This window comes from Sebastes umbrosus, chromosome 22, assembly GCF_015220745.1.
Source record: "Sebastes umbrosus isolate fSebUmb1 chromosome 22, fSebUmb1.pri, whole genome shotgun sequence".
NCBI classification, from domain to species: Eukaryota; Metazoa; Chordata; class Actinopteri; order Perciformes; family Sebastidae; genus Sebastes; species Sebastes umbrosus.
This window is the reverse complement of record NC_051290.1, coordinates 8410446-8428632: the sequence shown is the minus strand read 5'-3', so window position 1 is coordinate 8428632 and position 18187 is coordinate 8410446. Positions and strand designations below refer to the sequence as shown.

The window sequence follows — 18187 nt, the reverse complement described above, 5'->3', positions numbered from 1 at the left end:
TGCGATACGATGCAATACGATACGATGCGATGCGGTGCGATACGATGCGATGCGATACGATGCGATGCGATACGATGCGATGCGATATGATACGATGCTATACGATACGATTCAATTCTCTTTTAATCCATATAGTTTCTTTTTTTGGCCAAAAATTCAATCAATGTGAATGTGAAATAAATAGCTGATACTGGACAGTGCATGTCCGGATTCCTCAAAGTTTTTCTTGTAAGGAATCAGGGATAAATTGATTATGGATATAGACAAGTAAACACAACGATTAATGAGATGTAGAAGCCCTAAACGGAGACATTGCGATACGATACGATGTGATACGATGTGATACGATACGATACGATGCGATGCAATACGATGCGATGCAATACGATGCGATGCGATGCGATGCAATACGATACGATGCGATACGATGCGATGCGATGCAATACGATACGATGCGATGCGATACGATGCGATGCGATACGATGCGATGCAATACGATGCAATGCGATGCAATACGATACAATGCGATGCGATACGATACGATGCGATACGATACGATACGATACGATACGATGTGATACGATGTGATACGATACAATGCGATGCAATACGATACGATGCGATGCGATACGATACAATGCGATGCGATACGATACGATGCGATACGATACGATGTGATACGATGTGATACGATACAATGCGATGCAATACGATACGATGCGATGCGATATGATACGATGCGATACAATGTGATACGATGTGATACGATACAATGCGATGCAATACGATACGATACGATGCGATGCGATACGATACGATGCGATGCGATACGATGCGATACGATATGATGCGGTTCAATCTCTTTTATTCCATATAGTTACTTGTTTTGGCCAAAAATTTCAATCAGTGTGATTGAAATGGTGAAATGTTTTTTTTTTTTATGTTATTGTACTTGAACGCAGTCCCGTGTATCAGTGCGGAAGTTGAGATGTAGGAGCCCTAAATGGAGACATTGAACGCATCTCCCCTCCTCCATTAGTCCGCCTTGTTGCCTCCATCTCTCTCTCTGGCTGATCTGTCAGTGCTCGGTCGTTTGCGTTAAGGTGCGGATCCAAGTCCCGCTCTTTGGGGGAGGAAAAGACAGACGAAATACCCGTCTTTCAAAAGGACAGACAGTATAGGATAATTTAAGACATTTTTACAGTTGAAACTACAGTAAAAACATGGATCCAATCACTCAGTCAGACAAGATCTCGTCGTCTCAAGGACTCGCAGATGGACAAAATTCTGCAGTCAAAGAATCAAAGCTATCCGGTAAGACACATAAACATGAAGTTATCTAACACATAAGTGGGTTTTTTTAAGCACTAATTACTATATTCCCATGTGTGTTTCATTTCTATTTACATGCATTAATCATAGGTTTAAGTTAATACCATTAATTGTTGTTATTGGCCTTGTGTGCAGGTGTTTAAGCTTGTTTTTCAGCTTTAATAGGAGACACCTGTGGTAGTGAACTTATCCGGACATACGGCTACCAAATTATGCCAACTGTGTGTGCAGCTTTTGGCCTGTTCCTGGTATACACACACAACGAGACTGCGTGCTTAGCTAATTTTGCACAAAAAATAGACAAATTATATTAAAATGCATGCTTTTAAGTGAATTTGATGTTGGCCGAATTGAAGTATACACCCTAATGCTTGTTAATATTGTCTTAGATCATGTTTTGCGACATGGGAATGTTTGTTGATGAGTAAACATATATTACTTGACAGTTTTTTACAATAAGGTTTGGTAGGTGAGGCAGGCCAACAAAAAATAGACAAATTATATTAAAATTCGTTATTCTTAGTGCATTTTATGTTAGCCGAATTGAAGTATACACCCTAATGATTGTTAATATAGTCTTAAATCATGTTTTGCGACGTGGGAATGTTTATTAATAAGTAAACACACATTACTTAACAGTTTTTTACAATGAGGTTTGGTGGGTGAGGCACGTCGAGACTTAGGCTAATTTGGGAACAAAAAATAAACAAATCGTATTAAAATTCGTCCTTCTTAGTGCCTTTGATGTAAGCCAAATTGAAATATACATCATAATGATTGATAATATAGTCTTAAATCATGTTTTATGAAGTGGGAATGTTTGTTGATAAGCAAACACACATTACTTGACAGTTTGGTAGGTGAGGCACGCCGAGACTGCGTGATTCGCATAGGCTATTTTTGCTATAAATAGACAAATTATATTAAAATGCATGCTTCTTAGTGCATTTAATGTTAGCCGAATTGAAATAGACACCCTAATGATTGTTAATATAGTCTTAAATCATGTTTTATGAAGTGGGAATGTTTGTTAATACGTAAACACACATTACTTGACAGTTTTTTACAATAGGGTTTGGTAGGTGAGGCACGTCGAGACTACGAGGCTAATTTGATACAAAAAATAGACAAATTATATTAAAATGCATGCTTCTTAGTGCATTTAATGTTAGCCGAATTGAAGTATACACCCTTATTACTGTTAATATAGTCTTAAATCATGTTTTATGAAGTGGGAATGTTTGTTGATAGTAAACAAACATTACTTGACAGTTTTTTACAATAGGGTTCGGCGTGACAAAGCGTTATGGGTTGCTGAAAATGTTGGCCATGGCTCTGCACTGCAGATGCATTGTTACTGGGCAACTGCCAGTGATGGGAGGACCTCTTAAAGGCACAATAGCCCCCTCTTTGTGTCTTGATAATAAGAGTCCCAGAACAAAAACATAAAGAATCATGAAGAGCATCAGTACCATCATTCATGTCTGTCTTAATAAATCTTTTTTTTTTTTTAGATTTGCAGGTTTCACAGTCTAGACGGTCTAATTAAAACAAGGGGAACAGCCAGTGTTGTCTCCAAGGCAGGGCCTTATTGGACAGGTTATTGTGTTAGAGGGAGTGGCAGCTGCACAATCTGTGTGTTTGTGTGCATGCGTTAAGCTTCTCTGATTTGAACTCCATCAGCCACTACATTGTGAGCCATTTGAAAAAATCCTTCAAAGCCATGTTCTGTTAATCAAAAGGATTGTATAGGCTTTGAAGAAGAATTATAGCACAAGTGGTCATGGGCGTCAACTGGGTGTGGCACATGATGCATCACTGACTTCCGATTTGCTCCTGGAAGACGATATCACTGAGAAGAAAGCAAAAAATTAAATAAAAGATTAGTAGGAACACAAAATAAACACACAGATTTGCACCAGAAAAAAACATTTTAGTGCGTGATTCATTCCATGTGATGCACCGTATGATTAAAAACCTATGACAACAATGACCAAATTGTTATTCTAGTGGTAAACAAGTATGCATGACTCCACTTTGTCCCATATAATTAGCAGTTATTAGCAGCGAGATTGGAGATTTTTGGTGCTTATTATTAATAATAATATCTGATGCAGGATAGTTTTGTATAGCTCAGAGTTTATTCACTAAACTTACATCCCCGTAGTACGTTAAAAAAAAATCAGATGTGCATAAACTACAGAGGCATACTGGGGCTTTATTTGAGCTCCTGTTAGAGCTAGTTTTTTGCCTGACTCCGGAAAACATGGTTGTTAAAATCAATAGTTTTCTGGCAGCCCTGACCAAACCCTTTCCTTTTTTTCATTCCATGACAGATAACAGACATTGCCTGCTGCAAACCTTAGTCATTACAGCTCTGCTGAGTCACCTCAAAATGTGGGCTTTGGGCCCTGCTCTCATATCATCCATGTCCTATAGAAAGACAGTGTTTTGTAGCTGTGATCTTCCTACTCGGAAATACTTTTAACATATTGTTGTTGCATGACTTGGCAATGGACGTCACTTTTTTTTTTTTATAATTTAAAAAAAATATCTGTATTTTAGTGTTTGTTTGACATTAAAAACAACAAAATGAAGATTTTTTTTATTGTGAAATGATTCATCTGTTATAGTTTGATGACTGTTTTGGCAGACAGGTTTGAAAAGGTTTACTGTGTTGCTTTGAACCGTCATTCCCTATTATGTAATTACAGTAATATATTAATAAAAGGACAGGAAGAGAGGGCGAGCTTGGTGAAATATGAATATTTCCTTATTTATAGTTATTTAAATCAGCTGCAAAGAGACCAGGCCTTAATTGGAAACGGGCTCATATCAGAGACATATTGTTAATCCCCTGTTTTATAGTATTATTGTATCATATTTTTGTTTCTCTGATCTGTTTTAATTTGTTGTTAATTAAAATCCTTTTGTCCTGATAAATTCAGCATAATGTCCATTTCTGCAGCACCAATTCCACCAGTACAACAACAGAAATGCATTTTTCATTCACTAATGTTTCAAGTCGCTTTCACTTTGCTTTTTTTATGACAGTTCTTGAACATATGTTTCACATTAAAACCTGCCAGTGGCTTTTAATTTGAAACATCTACAGGAAGTCTGGATTTGTAACTATGATAGCTTAATCAAAGGTTCTCCTTCCTGTCTCCTTAGTGGGTGCGGTCTGATGTATTTATATTTTCTTTTGCCAACATTGGATATTTAAACAGCCATATTTAGCATTATGGAAAATACCCTAGGACTTACACAAACATTAGATGATGTAAGCTTAAAATTTGTACACAGTTTGCCTAACGTTAAGCTAGACTAGTAACGTCTGATATCTGTGTTGCCAGATCTTGTAAGAGTGTGTTGCTGAGACAGAGAAAGGTCTCGAACAAAGTTAATTTTCTCCTGATTCGTCTGTCTGGAAAATACCATTTTAGTGTCAAAATGTTCATTAGATATGTGGCTTGTGACAAATGGGTCCAATATTTACTTTTGGGGTGAAAGAATCAGTCATAATCTGTGTTCAAGTTCACGTCTCCCATTGGAGTTAACAGACTCAGGACCTGCTGCTAGTCTCCTAAAAGGGCGGGGCAGTAGAGAAACCCACGTGACAACACATACAGGAACTCTGAAGTGAATTATCCAGAAATAGTGCCTCATAACTAACGTAGAGGTATTCTGTCAAAAGCTTTGTGTCCTTATTGTACTCTAGGTTTATCTTTCAGTCTGTGGACGTCACCGCTACCAGATGGCCTGGCTGAATCTACGGCTTCTGTCTGTAGCTGAGCCCATTTCACTTGACTCGCACACACTGACGAGTGACACTAGTCACAAAGGAAGTGGCACACTTCAAAAATGAGGACCTCATTTCTCAAACTACCTTGCGTCAGATTTTCAGGGGGGAAGTTAGCCTTGACATCAATCCATGTGTTGCTGCATTATGTAGTAATCTCAATCTCATACATAGTAGTTTAGATTTAATTACACAGATTGTTGCAGCACTTAAACAGTAATCCTGAGCTCACAGTTTGACAACTGTAGTGACCCGTTCAGCTGTCTCTGTGCACATAGTTCCTCATAGGAATGTTCTAATATGAGCAGACTGACCTTTGTGTTACTGGAGGCATCAGGCCCCCACCTTTCAGATCAATCGCTTAGCTCTCAGAGTGTTCGCCAAAGGAAATCGATTGTGTTCCTTTCCTCTGCGTCGGTATTGTTTTACATGCTGTCATTATGATGAGTTAACATAACTCCGATTACTGTAGAATCCCAAACGCAGTGATGCACGCACACATCTATACTAATTAACACACATTTCCTTCCTAAAACTGCAATCTGCCTGGAAATGATAGGTTACATGCAGAGGGTTTTTTTTTGTTCCCCATTCTCGTATCACTCTTATCAATGTTGTTTAAAGAACTCGTACTTCAGCATCAAAGCCATAGGTGTTCAGTGTAAACCAGTGTAAAGTGAAGCAATGCTTCAAGGAACACGGAGTTCTTTCTGCCACCCTCCCTCTCTCTTTCTCTCTCTCTCTCTCTGCACCGGTCTTGCCAAGAAACAGCCCTCCTCCCTCCACTCCCTGCAGGAGCGGACCATATCACAGAGGTCACAGAAGCAATCAGATAGCCCTCGGGGATGGACAGTACAGGATAGCTAGAGCAGCAGCAGGGCAGGAACGGCGGGCATGGCGGTAGACCCGCCCTGCACCATCACTTCCACCCGGAGATGATGCCTAAGAAGCCCGAGGCCACAGTGGCAAGGCTGGCTTCCAACTCATGTCAGATTTAACACAGATTTCTACGACATAGCTTACATTCATGAATATTTTACATATTAACAATGGATCCAATGAATGTGTATATGAAAGAGGACCCTTTTTTTTGACAAACCCACAGAGAATTATCACCAACACTGCACTTCCCCCTCAGCTCTACAGAGATTTCCAGCCTTTTTTTAGCTCATTGTATTGGTTGTATGGCCCACAATTTCATTTCCAGCGGCTGCAGGCAGCTGTTTTTAGCTTAAAAGAAGCTCTGACTGTACGTCACTTGTTCAGCATCCATCAGCAGACAGACAGTTGTTGACTTTCTGCCATAGAAAGTGGAGCATCTATCAGCTAAAGAGCCAGATATTTTTTCTCAGGAATTGAAACCAAAACTTAAAGGAGAATGAATACTGGACTTGTACAGTGGAAAGAAACACAACACCAACGGGATGCAAACATTGTTCAGGGTCTTCTGGGATTGTTTATAGGGAACTGTCAGAAAAAGTGATGATATGTCAGATGTTGTTTTTCAGCTTGTTCACCCCAAAAAACATAACTCAATGCAGATTTAAATAAAGGACATGTCCAGTAAAGCAGACTGGTCTAACAGCACATTTATACCCTCTCACATCTACTAATTTCTAATCTGTTTACTCCGTTCTCATCCCTGTATTCAGCTTTGTTTTTCTCTCTTTGCTGTGTTCAAAACACCATCACATGCAGTCATGTGCAGTCCTCTTTAGATCTCTATATTGCTGTGTTTTTGTTTCATTTCCACAGCTTCAAAATAACTCATAAGCATGTTACAGAAAATGCCTCTTTCCATAACATGCTTTATGTTTTTTTTGTTATTTGTGTGACATAACTTGATATGTATGTGCAGGTTTGTCAAAAGTGAAAGTGTTTGTGATTCTAAAATTCATTCCTCAAATTGCCTGATGCCATGGTTTTGTTGCTATGACATGTCTGCATATTTTTCATTTTTATATGCATAGGGATGTGAATTTTCTTTATTTAATTTCATATTTATGTCTATATATATGTTTTTATATATATGTATATTTTTTAGCAGCTAGTATCTTCTTAACCCCTCACCAATTTGTCTCTGACAAATGTGGAAATACAAGTAAGATTCAGAGCTCTCATTGTAGTTTAAAAAGTGAAGGTGTGGTGTGTTCAGAGCGCAACAGCCGTATGAATCTGAGAGAAGGAATGCTGCACTGCAAGGACACACCAATCCCAACCTACCCAGCCTGTAGCAACTCCAGTCGAGCTGAAATGAAGGGAGAGACGCTGCCCCTCCCTTTTGTAAACCTGAAACTCTCACTCATCTTCAGTCCTTACCCATGACTCGAGACAATCCTCTCCTGTCATTCCCAACCAAAGGTAGAATGAGGTGTGAACTCCTAATGACTGCCGCTTCACCCTGAAACGTCCTCAAACATGAAACCCTACTTGGCCAGGAGAGTGTGGACCTTAACATTCCAGCCTCCACGCTTTTGGTTTCAGGCTTCCCATCAGATGCTGCACCCTGGCTGCAGGGAGTTTGCTCCCATTTTTAGACACGAGCGGTTGGTTGAGATCCAACGCTGATGTCGGGCGATGAGGTCTGGCTCACAGTCGGCATTCCAGTTCAGGTGTTGGATGTGAGTTGAGGTCAGGGCTCGTTGCAGGCCAGTCAAGGTCTTCCACACCAAACTGGGAAGACACTTTCTTTATGGAGCTTTGTGTCATGTTGAAACAGGAAAAGGACAAACAAGTGTTGATTCAAAGTTGGAAGAACAGTGTAACGTTGTCTGCTGTAGCGTTTAAGATTTCCCTTTTTAAAGGGGCAATGTGTAGGGTTTTGCGGCATCTAGTGGATTCGGCATTAGATTGCAACCAATGGAATACCCCTCCGCTCACTACTCCCTTTCCAAGACTGCGGTGACGTGAGCCACTGAGTGCAAAACCGTGGTATCACCGTTCACCTCGCTCAGAGGTCATCCATTACATAATAACACTACTTTAAGAGCAACGGAAGTCAGACGGCGGCTGGCGGTACAACGGTTTTGCACTCTGCGACTCACGTTACTGCAGTTTCACAAGGGTGTCGGAGAACTACGGTGGCCTTCAGGTAACGGAAGAAACGTGAACGTCTCTCTCTAGAGCCAGTGTTTGGTTTGTCCATTCTGGGCTACTGTAGAAACATGGCAGACTCTGTGAAGAGGACACTCCGTATGTAGGTATGAAGGCCTCATTCTACGCTTACGACAACACAATTCTTAGTTTCAGGTGATTATATGCTAAAGAAAACATAGTTATGAATAGGGGCCTAGACTACACCATGAAAAGACAATCCCAGACCAGAAGGACAGGGTTGTTGGACAGGGCTGTCCACATGAAGTCTTTGGCTGGTTGGGAGAAGTATTAAAGAAGAAATGGTCTCTTGGTTGTAGATAATTTGTGGGAAGCACTCCTGTTTGCTCAGTTCTTTTGTCTGCTTCTTAATTAAACTGTGTTGGTCTTGCCTGTATAGCAAATATAAGTGCATGTGTTAAAGTTGTAGTAGGTTTACTGAAGTGAACAATGAGAGCATTGTGCATGGGGCGACTCTGTTAACATCAGTATTTTCTGGTCTTTATTTGAAGTCGTTTTTTCTTTTGTATTGAACGTAGAGTTGTTAAGGTTGGATAAGTTAACTCTTGATTTGACTGCCTTTTATTTGAATTGGTTCAGTGGATAGTGGACTTCCTTTCTTCTTCTTCTTCTAGGATGATCATTCTTCTGTCCTTTTTATTTTTTCAGATTCCTTTCTTTCCTCTTCGCCTGTATCTCTCATTCAGTCTCCTCAAGGCAAGTGTATGGTTCTCTTACGCTGCTCGCCTGCTCTCTCCCTCTGTCCTCTACTCTCTCGCTGGCCTGCTGCTGTACCGCTCTACTTCATCCCCTCTTTCTAGTGCCCCTCTCCTGCTCGTACGGGTCCAATAAAAATAGAACGAACCCGCAAAGAAAACCGACGAACACGGTGAACTCCAGTCCTAACACCCGACTCCTTTCCTAGCTCGACCGGTCTTTAACCCGCCCCCTTCTCCTACGAACCTTGTCGTGCTATTCCATCTGTTTCCAACACAGCTGACCCTCAGTCGCTGCACTAATTGTAAGTTAGCCAGGCAGCACAGCTCCTCCTGTTTTCAATGACATATGGTATTGGTAATTTTCTTCACCACCACCACCACCCCCCAACCTCGGCTGCAACTTGAGATGAAACCTTACTAGCTCATGCCGTAAATAGACCATCTTGACCTATTGACAGGTTACATTGTTAGTTTATTGTTAGGGCTGCAGGCATCGCCATAGTCTCAACCGACATACAGATATTTACACGTACATGTTGGATAATGGGCCTCAGTTGCCTTGGAGGTGATTAAGAGAATTGGCATAAATCACTAATAACAATAAATCTGACTTTTTTATTCCCAATACCGATAACCTGTGTGGAAGTGACTGGAATCATTCGTTTGTGTGTCAATAAATAGATATAAATTTATTTATTTGGTCTTCATTATTGGGATGGTGGTTCGTGCACAAACAACTTGGTAAGAGACTTTCAGAATTAATAGGAATTACAATGAAACCTTTTTAATGCAGCAACAAATTGGTCAAAACTTAAAGAGGAATTAAAATTACAGTATATAATGTATATAGTATGTAATGTACAGCGGCTCGCTGGTCATTGTTGTGAAAGAATCCCCGACAGGGCGAAGTGGAGGGGTCGTCCTGAAGGGGATTCTTTCACAACAGTGACCCGTTAGCTGTACATTATCCCGCTTATTACACGGCTACTTACTTAAGAAATCAATATTTTTATGCAAAAACGGTCCGCCAGAGTCCAACATCAGAGCTGCGCCCATAGCAACGGTCTGTTATACATAGCAACGGTCTGTAATACAGAAATTAAAGACCACAAAACGCTGTGATTGACCAATTAGAATCGAGTGTTCAACACAGTCGTGTAATAAATAAACATAAAATTGAGTTGAATAGATCAGCTTGATATCTGATCCAGTATCGGTATCGGTGCATCCCTAACCAGCGGTCACTAGCACCAATCCGTTTGTCCGTTTCAGCCTATCTTCAGAATCTTTACACACACCAAAACTAGACCTGTAAAACCATGCCTCTGCAGCTGCTAGCAATCTGATCCATTTCAGATTTTACCGCCTGCTAGCGAGCATTATTTAGGTCAGCATCACTCACTGTAGGTTCAAGATAATCCCAAGATTGCCACCTTATTTTAAGAAAGCAGAGGAGTTCAAGTTCACATTGTGCGCACAAGAGCAGAAACCTAAAAATGGCTCCGGTGGGTGTCCCCGGGGGGCACCAGCTTCCTGCTGCCCTAGTATCCGAGAACCAAGCTCCCGTCAGCTCCAGTAGCAACCGGGCTCCCAGAGGATGAGTGGCACTGGAGATATCATCCAGCGCCCAGCGGGCCTGGGCGTGCCATTGCTTGCAACCCCCACTATCTGCTTATGGCTTCGTAGGCTTTGTGCATGTCTCACATCTTTGCTTAAGCATTAAAAATTAGGTTTTCTTTAACCAGTTTGGCTTCATCATTTTCCGATTTATTTTTTGTGCTGTGATCTCATCAGTGTTAGAAGTCTATACTCACTCGTGTGAACAAATGGTAGCCAATACAGTGAAAGTAGGTTAAATAGTAATATATTAGGATAGATATAGATTAGGGTAGATGATGACATGAGCCACAAAGTATTCTGAGTCACATGTTACCATTACACACTTATGTCAGAGGCATCCAACCTATTCACTCTAAGTGAGGAATGAAAGGACGTGGCTGCACCCAATGGAATTTGAACTCCTAATGACTCATCTGCTTCTCAGCAGGGATATCTGACTTAGCTTAGGCATTATGATAGTTTATCAGTAAATCAATGCATGGGATATCAGTGTAAATGCCTTCATTTATTGAAATTTAGTTCTTCATTTTGGGGTATACCACTTTATTGAATTTGAGTGACAAGGAGATGAGGGTTACAAGAATAAAAATTCATGTTCAGGGTAGAAAGAAGGAAATGATTTTGATACCACATAAAATAATCACTCAACTCAAGTTACTGCAGAGAGCAGATTACATAAATCAGACATGGAAGGCCACTGAGACTTAATTTGGAAGATGGCACATGACTCTAGTGGCTTATTACAAAGCAAAGTTGTTGACAGCTTTATCTGAACCCTGTTCATAAAGCCACTCCTGAGTTATAGTCCCCATCTCTGGAACTCTAGGTTCTAATCACGTATCCCGGCCCTGGCTCTGTCTAAAAATCTGTGGATTTATTCTCAGAGCACGAGCTGTTTTTGGAATTTGTTTACCAGAACAGAGCCAAAGGACTACAACGCTGTTGGCGAGATGGAAAGTCCATTCATGTGGCCTAGTTTGAACAAGGCATTGTATTGTGGCGCAGGGGAGGTGGCAGTCCAAGACAAAGTGGACCAGTCAGTTGGGCATCAGTGGAAAAGTCTGTGTCTATACAGTGGGAGGGGAGGGGTGGGGTCATGGGATCATGCTGACAACACAGCAAACATTGCAAAGGTTCTCTCGAAATAGGAAAACTCTGGACCCTGCATTAACTACACAAAACTAGTGGATACCTTTTTAAAGAATGCTTGCTGGGTAAATTAGTTGGTTAGTGTTCAGGTTGAGCTTGGCAGCTGACGTTCATTTCCTAATATAGCTGCCAATTCCCTGTCGTAATGCCTTGATGTCGGGTGACATGGGAGAACGTTGGTGCCGAAAGGGATCATGTGATTGTTGGAACAGTTGCTTAGAACATCTTTGGAACACCAGGATAGCTAGGGGGCACATGGCTTGGGAGGGGGTTGGCCCTGCGATCATAGTGACCGTAAACGCCTCCTCAGCTGTGTGGCTGAGGAAATGGTGGTGTCTAACTGACCCGATTTAACTGCACTGGCACTGCAGGATTATCTAACTTTTGACACATCATTTAGGTTATTAGAACATAACATAATTTTGATGATGTTATAATACTAATTATGTAGCAAGTAACTGACCCTAACAATGAATGCAAGAGTGTTTGTGATTGAGACATTTTTAGATTTATCCGCTTCTTTCCTGTTGTGTTTGAACACAATGTGCGGAAAGTTTTTAGGTGTTATTATCCACTTCCTGAAATGTTCTTGAGGAACAATGTGCACTTGAATGACCTGCCTTTTGCACAGTTAAACTGTAGCAAAGTTTTCCATCATAGCTTCTTGGCTAGGTTGATCCTTGTTGCTGGTGTTTGTAATTGAAAACAGTATAGGTGATAAATCTGTAGGGAGAGTGGGAGGAAGCAGAATGTCTTAGTCAGCCAGTGGCTCTTAGATCAGCAGTTTTGAAAGTGACACTCAAACCTGGCCCATAGCCACGTCTTGAAGATCCAACCCAACTTAACCCGATGGGTGCTGCCAAATTTCAGACTTGAACTTGACTTGTTTGATTCATTACTAACTTAGTTTGCCAGGATAATGCAACACATTGCCTGTGCTCTGTCTCCTTCCCTCTTCCTACTGGACAATGGCGATCTACTTGGCACATGCACATAGACAATTGGCAAAGTTAAGGAGAGAAAAATGAATAAAAAAATGAAATCAAATTTCAATTTAAGGAAATTTAGCAGCCGGTGGGCAGCACAGTCCTGCAAGCTAACGTTAACGGTTGCATTGAGTTAGATTATGATTCTTTCTAGCACTATTCAGTAAAAATGAGTAATAGGCAAAGGTAAAATATAACGTTATTATGATGCGTTCAACTGTAATCTTGTAAAATTAAGCTTTTGGCAAGAAACCTGAATAAATACAGTTGTTTGAAGGAGATGTTTTCACAGCAATATAAAATAGATATTAGGTATTGAGTTGTATCGAATTGGGTATTGAGAATCGTGGAATTTGACTGGTATTGGTATCGACCAAAGACGGTATATAAGAAGTTGACATAGTCCCTGTGATGTTACCTATTGGTTTATGGACTGGTTATAATTAACTTTCATGAACTGAAAACACACTGTGAGAGGGTTAAAGTTCTTGCGACCTGTCAATCACAAGGTAGCCACGCCCTAAAGCATATCCTGCTTTATGGTCTAATTGACTCTAAATAGGACCATAACACACTAAATGAACATCATGATGTATTGAAGAAGAATTGAGACTAGGGATTGAGATCATGGGGAGTAAGTACAGACAGTTTTTATCTTTGTGACCTTTGGCTTGTTTTTTGAGATGCCTTTTGTATCTCATTCCTGTCTGTTGCATCAGTTTCTTATCATTCCATGGTGCTCTGTGTTGAAAGTGTCTTACAGTCACCACTAGCAGCTCTCATGCAGTTGCTGTCATTAAGACAATCCAGTGTCAGCAGTTCAAAGTCTTTCTTTTTTCTTTTGTGGCATTTGTATTTTGTTTTCTGTAGAATTGAGGCCTTTACATTGAAGGTAGTAGCCTTGGTGAGTTTTCCTAGAAAATTGAAAAAATAACAACTTCATACACAACCAAAATTACTTGGGGCTTAAGTCACAGCTCAGTTGACATGAAACTAAGAGGAGAATATACACTTGCTATACAAATTGCAACTGACATGTAGTCACACGTGGTGAGGTCGGTGAGATTTTATTTCTTTTGCTGCTTCATCTGATCATTCAGATCATTTTAAGTTGCCATACTGAGTGCTGTCTGATGGCAACTTTGTAGATTAGTTAAGAGCAGCATGCAAAAGTGAAGATCCCATCCATTATATGAATCTGCCTTATATTTCCATGATGCAATGCATGAATGCTTCGGCTGCAACATTAAGGCCTCGCTGATTAATATTAGAAGTGCATGGGAGTTGAGTGTCTGTGATTTATATGACCTCCCCTCCTTTTTCCTCTTCGCTGTCGTTCTTCATGCATGCCGATGCAGACAAAAGAGTGGTCCTTGGCTCCGACAAGCCCTGCGAAGGTGTTGCGACATCCCTTCGTTTTCCTTCTCAACCTGGCTCATTCACGCCTAGTAATTACGGGAGTGAAGCGGGGCCGCCAGATGGACAACCGGATTCACCGATAAAGACGTCTCCTGTTTCAGAGCGAATAAAGGCACTGGAAGCTCTTGCTGCCAAAAAGAAGGAACCTGATTTTAGAAGCGATGCAGGTTTCTCCCACTTCAGGGACCGCCACCATGAAAAATCTCCCACCGAGACCACCAAATCTCCCACTGAAACTGCCAAATCCCCATCTGAGACCCCCAAATCCCCCACTGAGACACCTAAATCTCCCACTGAGAAAATTACGCCAACTGTCCAGAAAAGAGGCGGTTCCGCTGATCAAGAGTCACCGGAATCCCCCTTTGAAGTACTTGGAGATTTAAGACAAGTGAATGAATTTGAAGAAACAGAAGAGTGGATGAAGGCTCATTTACCTCCTATGCCAGACTTTGATGCTGTAGATTTAATTAAAGGCACCGTGTCTTCAGACAATGTTGCATCAAAGAAGGAGAAGGAGACTGACATAGTTGTATCTGATGCTCCTGCTGCCTTTGCTGGTGTCCCCGATGCTTTCATGGATTTTCCTGCTGAAGCTCCAAAACTCAAGGATGAGTTCAGTGATGATCAGAAGCAGCAGCCAAGTGTTGAGGAGGAGTCCGAGTTTGACCTTAGCTTTTTGCCAACAGCCTACATGTGGGATCAGCAGGACAAATCAGGTGCCCAGGCTACATCAAAACTTGATTCAGTGCTTCCAGCTTCACCTGCACCTCCTGCAGGCTTTGACTCCCCATCTCCTCCCGTCTCTCCACCAGTTTGCACGGATGCTAAGCAGAATGTTTCAGATGACAAGAAGACCATATGGACCAGAGATCTGGAGCCCCCAGAGGCAAGCGAAGCTGACAGCTCAGGAGAGTCAGACGACACGGTTATTGAAGATGGTGTCACCATTCCTGCATCTGTTCCCGCTGCATCTTCTGATCCAGCAGTTTCAAATGAACCTATCCCTGATTCCGCAGCTCCCAATCTTCCCACTGAGGAAAAGGAGACTCCTCCACCGAAGTCTGAAAGAAAGCTAATGCAGGTCCCAACGATAAACGTTATTGAGACCGACGAGCCAAATTACAGTGACGAGGAGATGGAAATGGAGCTTGAAGCAGAGGAAGATGAAGATTATGAGGCTGTAAAAGACCTAGCTAGAGAGGCTCCAAAAACACCAGAGCCAAAGGACAGTAAAAATGAACCACCCAAGTCGCGACCCTTAGAAACTGAATTCATGGAAGGCTACTCTCCTCCATCCTCTCCTGTGGACTCTGATGCCGAATACTCTCCTAAACATAATGTACTCAAATCTCTTCCTGAAACTGCACCAGAAGCTGTGGCCCTACCCAATCAAGCACAATCTGAAAAATCGCAGACCACTTCCAATAAATTAAATGATGAACCCTCCCCTTTCAAAGCCACAAATGAAGAAGTGGACTTCCCAGACAATGATGACGAGTGGTCAGATGAAGCACAAGAGATACTGGTCAAACCTTGCAAGACTGATCTTTCGTTCGTGGAAACAACTCCTTGCACCCAATCCAAGGTGGATGAAAAGACCAACACAGCTGCAAAAGAAGCTTATATGGAGACGGCTTCCCTTTCTAAAACCGGCTTCATGCAAGATGATATATATGACAGACAATCATTTGATTATGATTACGATGCATCCTCTACCTTGGATGATATTGATGACAAAGGGTTGAACAATGCTAAGGAGCGGTTTCTTTCTGATCCATCTCAAATCCACGTTGAACCACTGAATGCAAGCAGTCAAAATCTGGATGATTTCACTTCAGTGAAGGATGATGACGAAGCCTTCCCCAAGCCAGTTGGTCAGCCATCTCTAACAGAATATCCCCAAGACCCATATTCCTCTTTCCAAAGCGAGACACTAAGCAGCATTAATGAGCAAGATTTCAATAAGAAAATGACCACTGGCATTGTTACAGATAACATGGCAAATGGTAACTCCCTCCCAGCAAAGGAAATCGGCTCAAAGATCCAACAGGACACTAAAGCAGGTCACCATGCACCAGACACAACAAGCAACCCAGAAAGCATTGACCCTGACAGCTCAGTTTCTGAGCCTACAGATAGCTTTGTGGAGTTCATGCGAGAGTGCCTGAAATCAAGGCAGGACGAAGAACCTGACGACGTGCACCAAGCTGCTCCTTCCATGAACACGTTCGGCAAAAATGCTTTGCCCTCTTCCCAGTCTCCTCCAACCATGGTGATGGATCTTGAACAAGAACAGCTTACTATCACTGCTCTCAAAGAGCTGGGCAGCAGTCAAGAGGAGGAGGAGGAGGAGGAGATGGTGTCTCGCCAGTCGAAGGTTCCTGACCAGAGCAAAGCTAACCCCAATGCTACATCTATACAGCAGTCTTCCTTTACCTCAGTTCCTAACCCTCCATGTTCCCAAAGCAACCGTGTGTTTGACAGCACGTATTCCAAAGAGGTAGAAGCTATCGACGAATGGGTGGCTGAAGCCTATCATCTTGCTGAGCATGTCTTGACAGCAATACTAACCCACTTATCAGGTAACACCTCTTCCTCATGGGCGGTAGGCCTGCTGACCTCATGCAAACCCCTCATCAGGACCCTTTTTCTCTCTTGCACCTTGTTAACTGCCTGCTCCTTTTCAAAAAGCATCTGTTTTTACATATTGTATACATTTAGGAACAGGCTTTATGGCAAGAAAAAAAACACCCATTTGGTGACTGCAGACAGACCTCTTTCCAGTCATCTCCTTCTTTCGTTCTGGAGTATAGCCTTTACCGTTGATATGTAGTCGCCACTTCTTGTCAACTACAGCAAGGACTTATACTCGGAGAGCATAAAGGCCTTAGTATTCTTCAAATGAACAAGGTTGGACACGTCTAAATTCAGAGGTGTTTATACCAGTTCTTAAAGGCCACACTCTACTTTCATATACAGTGTTCCTTCGAAGGCATGCTGGGTCTTGTGATTGGCTGTACACACCAAATGTGAAGGAAGTAATTGTGTGAAGAATGAAAAAAAATTGCCAGTACGTTGGGTTCTGTTAGTAAAACTTCACAAGCAGTGGATTCATCCTATCACTGATTCCTAGTGAGTTTATCTACTTGTCCAATCCCATTTCTCACCTGCATAATCTGCCATTTGTCTTTGTTGGAGCACCTGGCCAAGCCAAAGCCACAAAAACACATGAACTTTCTAGTAAACAAACACAACGTACGCATCTTCCCCCTCCCACCTCCACATGAAATCTATTGGCAGAAATTGGAATATAATATTAATAAGTATGTTTTATTTAGTGTATAATCACCTAAAAATAGGAATCGTTGTTTTTGTTACAATAGTTGATATCTATATACAGAGTGGGTCCTCTTTACGGAGTCGACCGCCATGTTTCTACAGTAGCCCAGAACGCTGAACACCGGCTCTAGAGAGGACCATTTGCGTTTTGGTGTTGGCCAACGTAGTTTTCCTGCACACTTGGCACATGGGAGAATTTTCAGTTGGTTGCAATCTGTAACCTCACGGCTAGATGTTGCCAAAAATCGAGAATTGTTATTTTTATTGATTCAGCTGATCATGAGCACATTCAGTCATCATCTGGCAATCCAATCCATAGTCCCTAGTGCAAATTTTTACAACATGACGACACATGTGCGAACTAAATGCCAAAGAGGAGTCGGGTTATTGGAGCAGGTGTCAGAATGTCTTAATGTCCGATACTATAAGGAATACAGAAACAGCTCCACACATCTCAAAGTATTACAACACAGAAAAATCTGTGTTGAAAGTCATACGGGCTATTTGACAGTGCACTAAAGCTGTAGAGAGAGTTGTCACAGAGATTATAGTAGCCGGACCACAGTGTAGTGTGCTATAATGACACTAAGGCTGTATATGGTCTAGTGATCCCCAATCCATTTGAGCTTTTGACCCTCTCCTGCCCTCTGTCCTTTACAGCTCGGCAGTGGTCCATTGACAGAGAGTGGGTCGGGGTTTAAATATGGTGCCCGAGTGTTGGCTTACAG

At 41.7% G+C, this 18187-nt stretch overlaps 1 protein-coding gene across 3 annotated transcripts in view; it reads left to right on the top strand.

Annotated features, from left to right (window-relative positions):
* Positions 1 to 1030: 1030 nt before the first annotated feature.
* Positions 1031 to 18187, top strand: part of rtn3 (reticulon 3) — a 32872-nt gene continuing 15715 nt past the window's right edge. The window contains exons 1-3 of one of the 3 annotated variants that reach the window (XM_037759410.1): positions 1031 to 1314; positions 8897 to 8944; positions 14060 to 16702. In XM_037759410.1, the coding sequence (XP_037615338.1) occupies positions 1224 to 1314; positions 8897 to 8944; positions 14060 to 16702 (2782 nt within the window). In that variant the 5' untranslated portion in view covers positions 1031 to 1223. The remainder of the gene's footprint in view (positions 1315 to 8896; positions 8945 to 14059; positions 16703 to 18187) is intronic. The other 2 variants (XM_037759411.1, XM_037759412.1) reach the window with 2 other exon arrangements.